The sequence below is a fragment of the Mya arenaria genome, chromosome 11, assembly GCF_026914265.1.
Source record: "Mya arenaria isolate MELC-2E11 chromosome 11, ASM2691426v1".
NCBI classification, from domain to species: domain Eukaryota; kingdom Metazoa; phylum Mollusca; class Bivalvia; order Myida; family Myidae; genus Mya; species Mya arenaria.
The window spans coordinates 27,328,594-27,343,631 of NC_069132.1; the positions used below are offsets into that span (position 1 = coordinate 27,328,594).

Consider the following 15,038-nt stretch of genomic DNA (forward strand, 5'->3'; position numbering starts at 1 on the left):
TGTTTCTACGTATGATCACAGTCAAGAGACGCTTAACTTTTGAAGATGAACAGGAAGTGAAATATTTTCATATTTTTCTTTGAATTTTGGAATTTTAGGTAAGAAAGTGCTATATAAAACAACGAATTGATGTATAAAATTATAACATTATGTCACTGCATTGCATTTTTATGTTCTGTAATACTGCCAAACACATTGTTCAAGACATGAAGTGAATGTTAGCATTCGGATACTGAATGAATTCGGATGAAGTAAAAAAAAATCAAGTATGCCCGTAATCGTACGTATGTCGCATGATTTTGGGAAAAATTTAGCGCCAAAAATCATACAGCATCTGTAAGATTTTCCAGACCATTGTACAAGTATCTTGTAGTCTAAAATAATAGACGTGTTATACGGGATTCTTCCAATCCCTAACGTCTAAACGGGAATGTGCAAAAAACCGGGGTGTTTTAAAAATATTGAAATTGTTTGTAGTGAAGTATTTTATGGTTGAAATTGATCATAAAGAGTTATATTCATATTTTACCATGTAAGTGAAATGTTATTTTGCACTAAACATGCATTTAATGCATTAAAACAAGTTGTTTACCTTTCCAATAAAACGAAAGTTGACTGACACAGACAACAATTATGCGAAGGGGAACAACTCGATACAATCGTAATAGCTCGGCCTCCTCCGATAAAGCTTCGAGATAGACCTCGTTATGCAATGGTAACAACTCGGCCATGGCCGAAATGTTCCGAGCGATTTAAAACTGTGCCCTAAAGCCTTGCAGGTGCCCTTCATGTATATATCGTTATGTTTTGACAGAATGAAATGAAGAAAAGCCGTCAAACTCATAATTATAAGTTGGATATTTATTTTTTTGTGTACGGAACTAATATAAAATAACATTATCTGGTAATATTTCTTGTTTTTATGATATTTTATAGACGCTATATGCATTAACCCGGAATCCTGATCGGAACAACTACCCACTTTTGATACTTAACAATTTGTACGTGAAGGATTTGCCATATCAAAAATCTAAAAAAAAATCTGTCAACGTACAATTATTTGGACTAAAGTATCTTGCAACGTCCATGAGCATCCCTTATTATTATAAATAAATAAACTATTGTTATGCACTAGTCAATTGTAACCAGCGCCTTACCTAGGGTCCCTGGGGTGCAGGGGAATTTGGCAGGGATTTCACCATCAGTTCGTCCCCAGAGAGCGTCTGCGGGGATTTTACCCGAGATTGGCTTGACCGAAAGTCAAAGTCCCCGCTATTCCCCGGACCTGGGGGGGCCGTGGTTACAATTGACTGGTGCATGATAAGCACTGTTCAAAGTGTAAAAATTGACAAAAAAGGAAGGGTCATCAAAGGGACACTGTGGTGACAGCATTATTCATGGGCACCACATGTTAGGTCGAGGAAACTTCTGCAGAACACAGTGTTAGACCTGTAGATCATGCAGACCCCTGCAACACCCAAGATTTTCTATGTTTTAAGGTAGAACAAAACATACCTGAGGCTCAGTGGATATGTCATGTCATGTTATTGCCAAATAAGCTTTTTTGCAAATATCTGGAAACTTATTAGTTATCAGATTGAATCATCTGCCAGGCCCAGGAGCAAATTTGTGTGAGGATACATTTATCTTCTCATCATTTAGCCCCCCGGCCTGAGAGTAAATTAGAAGAAATCATGAGCTTATAACGTTATTTCCTGGATTCTGCTAGGGAAGTGGTTGCAATTTAAAAATAAAAAAAATGAACCGTGTAAAATTTACATTAGATAAGTAAAGTGGAATGTTTTCTTAAAATTATTATATATATATATACCGTATTATATCATGTATAGGACGCTAGCATAGATAGGACGCAGGCAAAAAAATAGTTGAAAACGGGTAAAAACCCTTAATATATAAGATAGGACACAGCGGAAAAATGTCAAAATCGGAGCCGAAAAATTGAGGTTGGTAAAGTATTTATAACCTATATTGAAGTAAAAAAAATTAATGTATATAAGGCATATTTCGATAACTGTCATGTGTATTTCGATAATTATCGTCGTATTTCGGTAATTTAACATTTCGGTAATTTAGTGTACACAACAGTGATATAAGTCTTGACATTTTGAGAACATTCACACATATTATAAGACTTATACAAATGCTGTAATAGCACGCCTTCTGACTGACAGTCAACCGTTGCAACCATTGCAATAGTTCCGACATGCCTTCTAAATGACAGTCAACCATTGCTAAACTGTGTATCGTCAAAATTGATGATTGCTTGTCGCTGCGCGGAATAAAGCATGTCAGGCATAATTAATGCGTGTCGGTAATTATCCTTGCCAGCGGAAGGCACGACGGGTAAAGTGCGAACAAACAACCATACGGTATTACCATCGCAATAGTTCGTTCTATTGATGTTTTTCTAATGACAGACAGCGGGTGTTTTTCACACCTTCGCACATTTGAAAAGATTTGATAGTGACAATAATGCTACTTTGCTTTATGCACATTCCTTTATTAATTTTTTAAAACAGTAACATACAACAAAATGTTTTGTAAAATATCGAAACATTAAAATCATGAACAACGATTAATTGATATTTACCTCCTTTCCCGATTTTCCGTTGCCGTGAGTAGCGTCCCTTTTGTAAAAAAGTAAACACTCATGTTTGTTTTCAATTTATTTATCAATAAATCATTTTAAAGTAAACATTCAATATATTTCTGCGTGTGTTAACTTGCGTGATTTTACCTATGTCAGTTGTTCTCTTCGGTGACGCAGTACAGATACTTACTATTACCGCGTTCTTCCCTGGTCCGATATTTTCGACCTGAAATGGACTTGGAAAAAAACAGATGAAATTCTAATAGCATAGAAAGGACGCAGGCAATTTTTAAGACGAGAATTGGGGGTAAAAAAGTGCGTCCTATGCATGATATAATACGGTAGGAGGGATTTACAACTACGTCATTGCTTTCTGCTATGTGTACCACGTGATACACAATTTCCAGGAAGGTAGTACAAAGAAATGTAAACAATGGTTACTTCTGATAAGGTTTTTGCAGTAACATTTACTGGAAATGATCTTCCTGGTGCAAAGTTTCTCTCAGAATTTAGTTGTTGAATTAAGTAATGGACACAGTGCTGTTGAGGTTTAACTTCATCGGATAAAAGACCAGAACTAATTAACAGGTAAGCAATTTATGCAATCCATTTATATGTGTTTACACTTAAGAAAACGTATAATATTGTGATATGGTATGCTGTAGGTTTAACATAAAGTGTTTAGTCTAACAGCTGCATTGGAATTCTTTAATAATTATTGTAATATTGGTTCTAGGCCAGAATTTATTAAACATGCATATGAAATGGATATATATATCAGTTGGTCAGATCGAAACAGGAACACTTTCTCTTACTTATCATACAGCTGATCTTGTCTGTGTGTCCTAATGTGTATTTGTGAATAGTTGATATCTACCCAGATACTAAATGTATAAAATAGGTTTTAATGTTTTATGATTAAGAAGTTAATTGCATTTATTTTTTTCGGATGCAGTGCCTGTATTAAAGCTGGACAATACAAGGTCATTAAAGTGCCGGTTGATGATGGATTATGCCAGTTGACCTTTAAATGAATCAATGAAAAACAGTCAACAATGTCATGATTTATACAGAATAGTGTGTAACTTATCGGGTACACACATAACAACTAAATATATATATATATACATCGATGTGTTGTCAATACAGATATTAAAATATAATACTAAATACATTCTTGTGTTTCGTTAAAGTGTATTTATTTAATTTCAATATGTCACTGCATGCCGCTTAAAAATGGTAAAATGTGCAATTGCACTTTGTTTTACTGAAGGATGTCTTACTGAAGGATGTCTTAAATCCCCTGTTTTACTGAAGGATGTTAAATCCCCTGTTTTACTGAAGGATGTCTTAAATCCCCCATTAGCGATTACTAATTTCCCAGTCTCTAAGATGTGTGCAAATTGTGAGTCTATGACCGTGTTTAAATGCCATAAGTGACATGAGATAGAAGTGACAGCAATTCGCAGTCAAATCCAGAAATTGGAAGTAAGAAACAGAGTGAGATACAAGAGATCCGGGTGCGATACCCTAGCTCTTGAGCGAGACCACTTGGCACTGGGCACAACTTTCATGGGTTGAACCAGAACTGAGTACACCACTTTTCCAAGCACTACCCTTTTAAATGCCGAGCACCAGACAAGGGAGCTACTTGTACAAACTTTTCACGTCTTTCGGGGATCGAAACCACGACCTCCCGCTCAGTAGGCGGACGCCTAAACCACTAGGCCACAGAGACGGTGACCATGTCCCTGTCACCCTTGCTCCCTTTATCCACATCCCAGGAATGTTATCGCATCAGAAGGTGGAATACCCATACAGTAATCCATTTCAAAGTTGCTTTATTTGTGTACAAAGAATACAGAATCCTTCACCGAAAAATAATCCTTCACCGAAAAATGTAAACTCTGTGTAAGGGATTAATATAATTAAATGACTAAATTGATGAATGGTGATGCCAGTGTAAGCTTTAATTAACATCATTCAGAAGCTGCTCAAACGACATATATTTTCTTTCTTTTACAGCATGTATACCTTATTTCCTTTTTTTGACTACCTTGAGTGAAATCCGCTTCACAGCTCAGGTCACTGCATTTAAATCTAATTTGGACTAATGACAAACATGAGTAAGAGTGTTCATGCGTAATGGTCTTCCTTAATTATATAAGTTATCATGTATATGCATACAAACATATGGCACATTTCCTGCAAGACTTGATCAATCTAAATATTGTGTGTTTTTGTATTTAAGGTGAGTTAAACGGTTGTTTGTCATACTGCAAGAGAGTCTTTGAAACTTCATTGTATTCTTTGATACAGATGTAGCTGTTAGTGTTTAAGGCCTTTCTGTTTCTATTTATCAACCTGCTGTAAAATCTTAAACATATTGTAATCACCTTTAATGGTTCTAGTAAAATTGTTTCTTATTTAATACCACTGTAGTATGTAATATCAATACATATTCGGTTATAAGGTTTCTATACATTGAAGCATCAAAAACGAAAATATTTTTATTTTGAAAAAAAGATCTGTCTGGTGTTATTACATTTAGTTTTCAAATTCCTTAATATGTACCGTATGTGTATATTTTTCAAGTTTAGAGTCTGGATGATCCTCAGATGGTCCTTTTCCTCTAACAAAATGTTTACTGCATTTGTAATTGTCCACTTTTTAATTTAGCAACTGTGAAATCCTCTTAACCTCTTGCACTTAAATTTCATTTGTTTTAGGTTAAGGGAAAGGTATGAAAAAATATTGATTTTGTGTCATAACAGAGTGTTGTTTTTTAAAAGACAAAGGCTCTTAGTCCATACCCAATCCAGTGCAAATCTATGTTAAACAGAGGCTAGGTCGTACAAAGTTTGTACTACTTGTTACAGTTGCTATGGACTGTGCTTATCAGTAAATCTATTTTTAGCATATTGGCTGATTAGAAATCCCTCCATATATATATTATATGTATATGATATATTTATGATTTATTGCAGAAAGATTAACCACATCATGGCTCACTACAAGGGAGCAGCATCAGAGGGGGGAAGGGCGCAGATCTTGATAAAGAAACGTCAGAAAGAGCAGGAGGAACTAGAACAGAGGAAGAAGAAGATTGAAGAAGACTTGAATGTTGGCAGCATCCAAAATAAGTTTGCAAGCCACTACGATGCTATAGAGCAGCAGCTCAAATCTAACACCGTTGGTATTGAAACACTCAGTTAGCTCTTTTAACACAAGTTATATTTCAATTGCGCTCACATGTTTTTAGTTGCAATTTATATAGCTCTATTACTGGGTCACCCATTTTATTATAGCTAACAATGGGAATATATAGTGTTTTGTTCCACACCCAGGTTTAATCACTTTCCATGTTTTGTCTCATGGACTGCCTGTCTACCAATAAAAACAGTAAAAATATATCAAGCATGATATTTTCATAAAACACTGGTATATTACACAGGACTCGTGACTCTAACGGAGATGAGGGCCAAGCAGGAGGATGTGATTAAAGCTCGTGAGAAACAGCTTGCTAAGAAGGATGCAGAAGCCAGGCTTATTGAAAAACAAAGAAAGGACAGAAAACAAAATGAGAAGAAACAGGTATTGTTTTAAAGCACGGTATGGTATCAGACTAACCAAACACTGTCTTGGATGGAGTTTCGAAATTAAAATTTAAGTAGTAGACAAAATTTCAAATTTGTGATGAAAAATCTGCCATTTTGAAGAATTTCCCCAAACATGTATACCACATTTTTAAATATTTTCAAATTTAATTAGCAAAATAATACTCAATAGAAATTTTGGCTTCTGGTAGCTCTTACGTAGCTAATTTTGTTTTCATGAGAAATGATTTTATCATTAGGTTAATCATGTTAGTAGTTGTTTTTATTGTAGTACATATATTTAAGACACAATTTGTTTTAAACATCATAGGTTTACAATTGTTATTGAAAAGCCATCAGAATGATATGTGTAATTATGTCTCTTATACCGGTACCTTAATTATGTCAAAGACGTACATGTACCGTAACATTTATGAAGTTGAACTCTTTCTGTACTGCATCAAAAACTCCCATCGTCTTGCAAGAATCATGCTAAAATATGGAAAAGGGAGTTTTACACAATTAGGGAGAATTTTCTATCATTATTAACAGTTACCCTTTCCACTCTGTATTTCTGTATGATAGAGAAAATCTCCCCCTATCAAAACATGGAGAATTTTGACAGTTTAGGGAGTCTTCCTTTTAAGGTTGATCCCTGATTTTTGAAAAGAACCAATAAGAGGGCAGATCTGTACCACAACTTATATATTGTTTTGCAAGTCCCTACTGACTCGCACAAATTATTGCAACCCAAACTTTTTTTAACCTCTTCAGTGGCAGGGATGTGATTTGTCCGCGGAATTCCGCGGATCTGATGGCCCCAGGGACCCACCCCAACCCCCACAAAAAAATAAAAATAAATTTATTTTTAGGTGATTTAAAAAGTTACTAGTGCTTTTGGTTGTTTATGTAGATGTTCCAGTTTGCTTCACTTTGAAGTCAGAAGAACCCTCAAAAGAGCTTCTAAAAAGCCAGTTTATCTTATACGGCAGTGTGCTTTTGACCCCAAAAGTACCTCGAGAACCCATGGCCGAAATTCTTTCAGCCCTCCAGCTGCCAGGTCAATCACATCCCTGAGTGGTCATATTCTTGTATTTGTTTTTTTTTTATTAAAGAATAAAGGGGTAAGAAAGTAAATACAAAATAATACCCGCCTACCTGCTGCTAAAATGTTAAATGGAAAATGTTAAACAGACTGTTTATTAATTGTGGCCTCATTCTCACTGTATTTCCTGCAGATTGCAGCCCTGTCATTTGATCCGTATGAAGATGAAGAGGATGAAGAAGAAGAGGAGGAGGAGGAGGAGGTACCTGTTCCTGCCAAGAAGAAAAGACTTGGTAAGGCTACCTAAAAAAAAAGATTTGACTGTCTGAATGAAACTGTTATTTTATAAATGCCTGTTAATAGATATAGTTTTTAACTGTGGTCTACAGTTGGCAGCCGTCCAATAATATGTTGTCCGATCAAAAGTGTAAGAAGCCTTTGTCCAATCATCACAAAATTTGGTCTGAATGTGTATTGTCATAATAATTATGGACAAGTTCAATAACTAGCCATATTTCTTTGGTCACTCCAGAGTTATCACCCTTTAATGATTGAAATTACTTGAAATTCTTCTTGTCTGATCAACATGGTAACTTCAGAATCCTTTGTCCAATCATCACCAATTTGGTCAAAATTAGTATGGACATTAGATCTCAGACAAGTTGAATAACCAGCCGTATTGCTTATTATAAAGTTGTTCGAGAGTTAATTGCCCTTTAATTATGGAAATTACTCAAAAATGGTCTTGTCCAATCAATTACATTAGAAGCCTTTGTCCAATCATCACCAAATTTGGTCTGAATTTGTTTGGGCAGAATATTTTGGTCAGGTTCTATTAGCAGTGGTTATGCTCCTGTCACTCAAGATTTATGACCCTTGAATCTGTATTTACAGTGTCCCTTCCTAAATTTGGCTGAACCCACAACCAGATATCACCTCACTGGGTGTTTTTAAATTCAGTTGGTGCTCTTGTTAATCCTTAACTTGAAAAATAACTACTCACATGTGCCTACATAGCAGAAAAAATGCTGAAGCTTTGTTGTAAAATGTGGTCAGATTTAAACAGACACTTTTTAGCTGGACTATTTGAAGAGTATGAGAGCTATTCTACTCACCCTGGTGTCGGCAACACATCTTGGTTAAGGTTTTTCATGTAAAAACATTTAAGCCAATATCTCAGCAAATACATCGCCTCGAAATGTAAGAAACATGTTCCAACCAACTTACTTTATTAGCCGGAATTTTCATCGAAAAATTACGGGTTATAGAATGGCGAAAACCTGGCGGGCAGGCGAGCGGTTTTTGGGCAGGCATTAACAATTTTGCATTAAAGTTTTCATTTTATGTGATAAAATGAAGAGTTTTTATCCAATGGTAATCAAACTTCATACAATGGTAGAGCATAGTGAGAGGAAGTGCAGTGTACAATAACCATAACTCTATTCTTGCTTATTACTGAGTTATTGCCCCTTGTTACTTTTTTTTGTCCGGAGTATAACTTGAAAAGTACTGGATGGAATTCATTGGAACTTCATACAATGGTAGAGCACAGTGAGAGGAAGTGCAGTGTTTAAGAACCATAACTCAACCTCAACTAATTACTGAGTTATTTGCCTTTATTTGGGTTTTTTGCTGACAATTTTTTTTCCAGACATTAACTTGCAAACTACCAGATGGAATTTATTAAAACTTCATACAATGGTAAAGCACAATGAAAGGAAGTGAAGTGCACAAGAACCATAACTATATTTCAGCTTATTACAGAGTTACTGCCCTTTGTTACTTTTTCTTGTCCGGAGCATAACTTGAAAACTATCAGATGGAATTTAATAAAACTTCATACAGTGATAGATCATAATGAGAGGAAGTGAAGTGCACAAGAACCATAACTCTATTTCAGCTTATTACAGAGTTACTGCCCTATGTTACTTTTTTCTTGTCCGGAGCATAACTTAAAAACTATTGGAAGGGATTTAATAAAACTTCATACAGTGATAGATCATAATGAGAGGGAGTGCAGTGTACAGGAACCGCAATTCTATTTCAGCTTATTACATAGTTAATGCCCTTTGTTACTTTTTGTTGTCCGGAGCATAACTTGAAAATTATTGGATGGAATTTAATAAAACTTCATACAGTGATAGATCATAATGAGAGGGAGTGCAGTGTACAGGAACCGCAATTCTATTTCAGCTTATTACAGAGTTACTGCCCTTTGTTTCTTTTTTCTAGTCCGGAGCACAACTTGAAAACTATTGGATGGAATTTAATAAAACTTCATACAGTGATAGATCATAATGAGAGAAAGTGTAATGTACAGGAACTGCATTTTTTTTCAGCCAATTACAGAGTTATTGCCCTTTGTTATATTTTTCTTGTCCGGAGCATAACTTGAAAACTATTGGATGGAATTTAATAAAACTTCATACAGTGATAGATCATAATGAGAGGGAGTGCAGTGTACAGGAATTGCAATTCTATTTCAGCCAATTACAGAGTTACTGCCTTAGGAGAAAGAATTCAACGGCCATAAAAATTCATTAATTTTTGTCAAATCTTTATGAAACTTGCTCAGAATATTTGTCTACTTGTTGTCTTAAACATTTGTGATTATGGGTCACCTCAGATCAAAAACTAGGGCACTAGGTCAAATCTAAGGAAATATTTTCCTGATGTTATAAAAAAAAAATCATGAAACTTTTCATGAAAATTTTACATTTTTTTTCTCCAGGATGTCTTAGTCACATTAAAGTATAATAGATTTTCAAGAAACTTTTACATTTTTTTTCTCCAGGATATCATAGTCACATTAAAGTATAATAGAATTTAAGCATAAATTACAGTTTTTTCCTGCAGGATATTGAATTATTTTTTTTCAATTTTCATGACATTTGGTTACTTTACACACACACACGCACACATGCGTTCACACTGGCACACACACCATTGACCTGTCAGCACCACAGTCAATGATTGTATTTTCAGGTTTGCAAAATTGCATCGTCAAATAAAAATCCGGCTTTAATGCGGCGTTGCTGCATTGGCGTCTTGTTAGTCAAGTAGGATAACTCTATCTTGCAAATAATGCTAAGTATGGCCCTCTATTATTCGATTTAGATATTCTCACAAGTTAATATTTTGCATGTAAGTACACATATTTTAATAGATTCTCAGCAACAACTTGATGTATTGCATTGAGACTTTACAGAATGGTTCGCAACCATCCAATTTATCTTACTAACTTAGTTAGATAATTATCTTGCATATCATGCAAATGATTGTCCTTATTATTCTGGTTAAAAGCGGTGAAATAGTCATACTGATTTTTTGACAGCTCTTGTTAATCTTTATCATTGTTAATGTAAATCTATCTGTTGTTTTTGGTGTTCTCTCCTTTTTTGTTCAATTCCAGAAGTATTTTATGAAAGGCACAGTCATGTTTCACATACAATTACATACAATCACAAACTTAAATTGATTTAGAGATGGCTTCTATAACTGGGTTCTAGAATATGTACTGCATGTTGTGAAAGCCGTCTAGTTTTTAAAGCTTTGTTGGATACTTCGAGGTCCCCATTATTACCCTCTTTTCATTGAGTAATCTAATGTGAATAAGAAACCAGGGTTGCCAATTTGATTGTCTATGTGTCTTTCTCTCTTCCAAGAGGTTTGCCTCATGAAGGGGGGAGTGTTCTAGTCAGATGATTCGTCGAGTATATTAGTATAGCTGTTCACCTCTTGCTCTATAAATGGTAGTTTGAGCCCAAGAAACTAAGGCTTATTTTTCTTCAACCCAAGAAATTTGACTTGTGAGTGAGTTATCTTCACAATTGAGCTCAAATGTATTTCAGGAATGAATCCTGATGTGGACACAAGCTTCCTGCCAGACAAAGACAGGGAGGAGGAGGAAAACAGGCTCAGGTTTGTTGGCTTATCAGCATAAACATGTAGCATGTGTTACCTAAGTTATGGGCTTATCAGTATGAACATGAAGCAAGTGTTAACTTTGGGCTACTTGTGGTGCATAAGCTTATAAACATAAACATGTACATTGTAGCAAGTGTTACCTATGGGCATATCAGCTTACCAGCATGACAATGTAGCAAGTGTTACAGATGGGCTTACCAGCATGACAATGTAGCAAGTGTTACAGATGGGCTTACCAGCATGAGCATGTAGCTTATGTTACAGATGAGCTTACCAGCATGCCTCTGTAGCAAGTGTTACAGATGGGCTTACCAGCATGACAATGTAGCAAGTGTTACAGATGGGCTTACCAGCATGACAAGGTAGCACATGTTACCTATGGGCTTACCAGCATGACAATGTAGCAAGTGTTACAGATGGGCTTATGAGCATAAGCTTGTAGCAAGTGTTATCTATGGGCTTATCAGCATGACTATGTAGCAAGTGTTACATATGGGCTTATCAGCATGAACATGTATCAAATATTACCTTTGGGCTTATCAGCATAACTATGTAGCAAGTTTTACATTACTAGCTTGAGCTAGTAACAAACACATCTCAATTGAACCATGTTTACTGCTTTTGTATATAGTAAAAAATAAACAGCATTTTAAACACAATTTCCCAATAGGTCTTCTTTTGTCTGAGCCCCATTGTTTTCTTGGTTCCTATGCTTGGAAACAGATCTGAGAGATATGCATTCATAGCAGTTCACTTAATTCTGAATGAAGGTGAATTTCACCTTGTAGCTGTCTCTCAATGGAGCCGATGAAAAATGGTTGATGTAAATGGGCCGAGCTTTGTTGACTATCCTTTGCTCATAAGGCTCCCAGAGAATCACAGACAGACTGAAATTATCTAGGTGTCATAAATTATTTTCCATGAATATAAGAGGAACATTTTAGAAAAGAAATTGTTCTACAGTATATGGAACACACAATGTAGTCCATGTATGAAATACTATTTCCTTTGATTTTCATGCAAACTAGGCCTTCATCTTATTATGGTCATAAGTCGTGTTGAGAGTTTTACTAAAACCATTTGTTGACCTTTTTTATAAGATAATGTATTATTATTATTTATTTGTTCATTATAGAGAGCAGATTGCCCAGGAATGGAGAAAGAAACAAGAGACCATTAAGAATGAGGAGATTGAAATAACCTATAGTTACTGGGATGGGTCAGGACATCGGCGTCAAGTCCGGATGAAGAAAGGAAATACCATGCAGCAGTTCCTACATAAATCTTTGGAGACACTCCGCAAAGAGTTTAATGACCTTAAAGCCGTTACTGTTGACCAACTGATGTATGTGAAGGAAGATTTGATCATTCCCCATCATTATTCATTCTACGATTTCATTGTCACTAAGGCGCGTGGAAAGAGTGGGCCACTGTTCAATTTTAATGTGAAAGATGATATCAGGATAACAAACGATGCTTCTGTAGAGAAGGAGGAATCCCATGCGGGGAAAGTTTGTGTTCGCTCGTGGTATGAAAGAAACAAGCACATTTTCCCTGCCAGTCGCTGGGAGCCTTATGACCCAGAGAAAAAGTGGGACTCATATTCTGTGTCAGACAAAAATGCTGCAAAGATTACCGTAAAGTGAATAACATACTATTGTATATCCAGTTGCTCCAACTTTACAGAAAAAGTAGGACATGATTGTGTTCTTTGTCAGATAAATGTTGCTAAAATACATGTTAAAATGTTGTTACATGAAATATGTATACAGTTGTGTTGCTACTTACATTTATACCCTTGCAAAAAATATTGTTTGGTTGGATGGAGCAAACTACTTACATACTTTAGAGAGGTTGTTCTGAAAATGGTAACACATGATTGGCATTAAGTGTTGTTGTGACTAAGATATTTTACCTCATTGTGGCAAATTTATTCAATATTGATGTGTTCTTGAAATTAAATATACATTCATGGCTATTTGTGGAACAACCATATTTTTAGTAAGTTATGAAGCCCCCGAAAAGGGGCATATAATAATTGGACCGTCTCTCCCTCTGTACATTAAGGTGACCGTGGGCTGAAAAATTGTTTCTGATGATGGTTGATGACAGCTATGGCCCAGGGACATCAAACTTTGTAGACAAGCAGAGGAACCCAATTGATTTTGAGGTCAGTGGGTCAAAGGTCAAGGTAGTGGTGACCTCCAGCTGAAAATATGTTAGTGTTCAATTACTAAACAACGCTTAAGACCAGAGACCTCAAACTTGGTAGGCATTTAGGTTATGACCAGCTGATGAACCCTATTGATTTTGAAGACAAAGGTCAAAGTCATGGTGACCTTTAGCCGAAAATCTGTTTCTGATCAATGACTGAATAATGCTTACGCCTAGAAATCAGTTGACATATATTCTATTTTGCAGTAAATTATCATTTCCATGTCCACTCTTTGCTCTTTAAAACTTTCAGGTCAATATTTCCAAACTTCATGGGAAGGTAGTTCATCATGAACATGATTACCTATGTGTTACATTCTCAAGGCTATCTGTCCATACAGGCCCTAAATATAATTGTTTCCTGTCCAATGAGGCCTTTCAGGAGCATTTGACACGATCCTGTGACAGCTCTTGTTCTCTCACCTTCAAGTATGTTTGGCAGCTGTCATAACTTGGTTAACCAAACAAAGCAAAACTAAATTCTGTACAAAAAATCTGCAATGGCTTCATGAAAGGGCATTTGCCCAGATTAAAAGCTTTCTGCATTAGTTTCAGTGTTAATTTGATTCTGAGAACTGCTCTTGTCGACTTAGTCTTTGGAAAATACCGTATTGTTTTCAAAACATTCCTGAAAATGCAGTATAATGATATTTATCAATTATAAAAAAACAAAAAAAAAACATATTGCTTTAAATATCAAGAAGTCATTGCAAAATATCCTTTTTAGACAATGGTGTAAAACCACATTTTCAGTGAGTAAATGCAAGATAAAAGTACATGCTAAATGGATATATCAAGTTACCAGTATACTGCATTATAAGCCAGTAGAAGGAAGTGAGGGATTAAAAATCTGACAAATAAACTAATTGATTAAGAGAAGTAATTTTTTCATAATTGAGACTTATTCATATTAAAGTGGAAGGAGAAATTTTATAGCTCACCAGAGCACGAAGTTCTCAAGGTGAGCTATTGTGATCTGTCTTTGTCCGTCGTCCGTCAGTCAGTCTGTCCTTCTGTCCGTCTGTCAACAATTGCTTAAAAAAACATCTCCTCTGAAACTACCTGGCCAAATTCATTGAAACTTCACAGGAAGCTTCCTTGGGTGTCCCTCTACAAAACAACAACAAGGGGTCACGATTGATTTAAACAACAACAAAATGGCCGACTTCCTGTTTTGCTTTAAATAGCATCTCCTCTGAAACTACCAGTCCAATTTCAATGAAACTTTACAGGAAGCTTCCTGGAGTGACCCTCTACAAACACAACAAGGGGTCACGATTGATTAACAACAACAACAACAAAATGGCCGACTTCCTGTTTTGCTTTAAAAAGCATCTCCTCTGAAACTACCAGTCCAAATACAATGAAACTTTACAGGAAGCTTCCTTGGGTGACCCTCTACAGAAATACAACAAGGGGTCACGATTTATCAACAACAACAACAACAGCAACAACAACAAAATGGCTGACTTTATGTTTTGCTTCAAAGAAACAACTCCTCTGAAACTACCACTCCAAATTGAATGAAACTTTACAGGAAGCTTCCTTGGGTGACCCTCAACAAAAATACAACAAGGGGTCAAGATTAATAACAACAACAACAAAATGGCCGACTTCCTGTTTTGCCTTAACAAGCATCTCCTCT

The 15,038-nt window shown here is 35.7% G+C and overlaps 1 protein-coding gene across 2 annotated transcripts; it reads left to right on the top strand.

Annotated features, from left to right (window-relative positions):
• Positions 1 to 8: 8 nt before the first annotated feature.
• LOC128209534 (protein FAM50A-like) lies at positions 9 to 13,157 on the top strand. Of its 2 annotated transcripts, none has more exons than XM_052913604.1 (6): positions 9 to 98; positions 5,599 to 5,807; positions 6,066 to 6,205; positions 7,446 to 7,545; positions 11,104 to 11,173; positions 12,315 to 13,157. In XM_052913604.1, exons 2-6 carry the CDS (start codon positions 5,615 to 5,617, stop codon positions 12,823 to 12,825), a joined length of 1,014 nt encoding a protein of 337 aa, XP_052769564.1. In that variant the 5' UTR covers positions 9 to 98; positions 5,599 to 5,614; the 3' UTR covers positions 12,826 to 13,157. The 2 variants fall into 2 exon arrangements, with proteins under 2 accessions (XP_052769564.1, XP_052769565.1); XM_052913605.1 differs by lacking the exon at positions 9 to 98 and adding an exon at positions 2,269 to 3,199.
• The last annotated feature ends 1,881 nt before the right edge of the window (positions 13,158 to 15,038 follow it).

Coding starts and splice junctions, on each gene's coding strand:
- LOC128209534 (XM_052913604.1), top strand. CDS start 5,615: ATGGCTCACTACAAGGGAGCAGCATCAGAGGGGGGAAGGGCGCAGATC. Junction 6,206..7,445: donor AACAAAATGAGAAGAAACAG/GTATTGTTTTAA, acceptor TATTTCCTGCAG/ATTGCAGCCCTGTCATTTGA. Junction 11,174..12,314: donor GAGGAGGAAAACAGGCTCAG/GTTTGTTGGCTT, acceptor TGTTCATTATAG/AGAGCAGATTGCCCAGGAAT.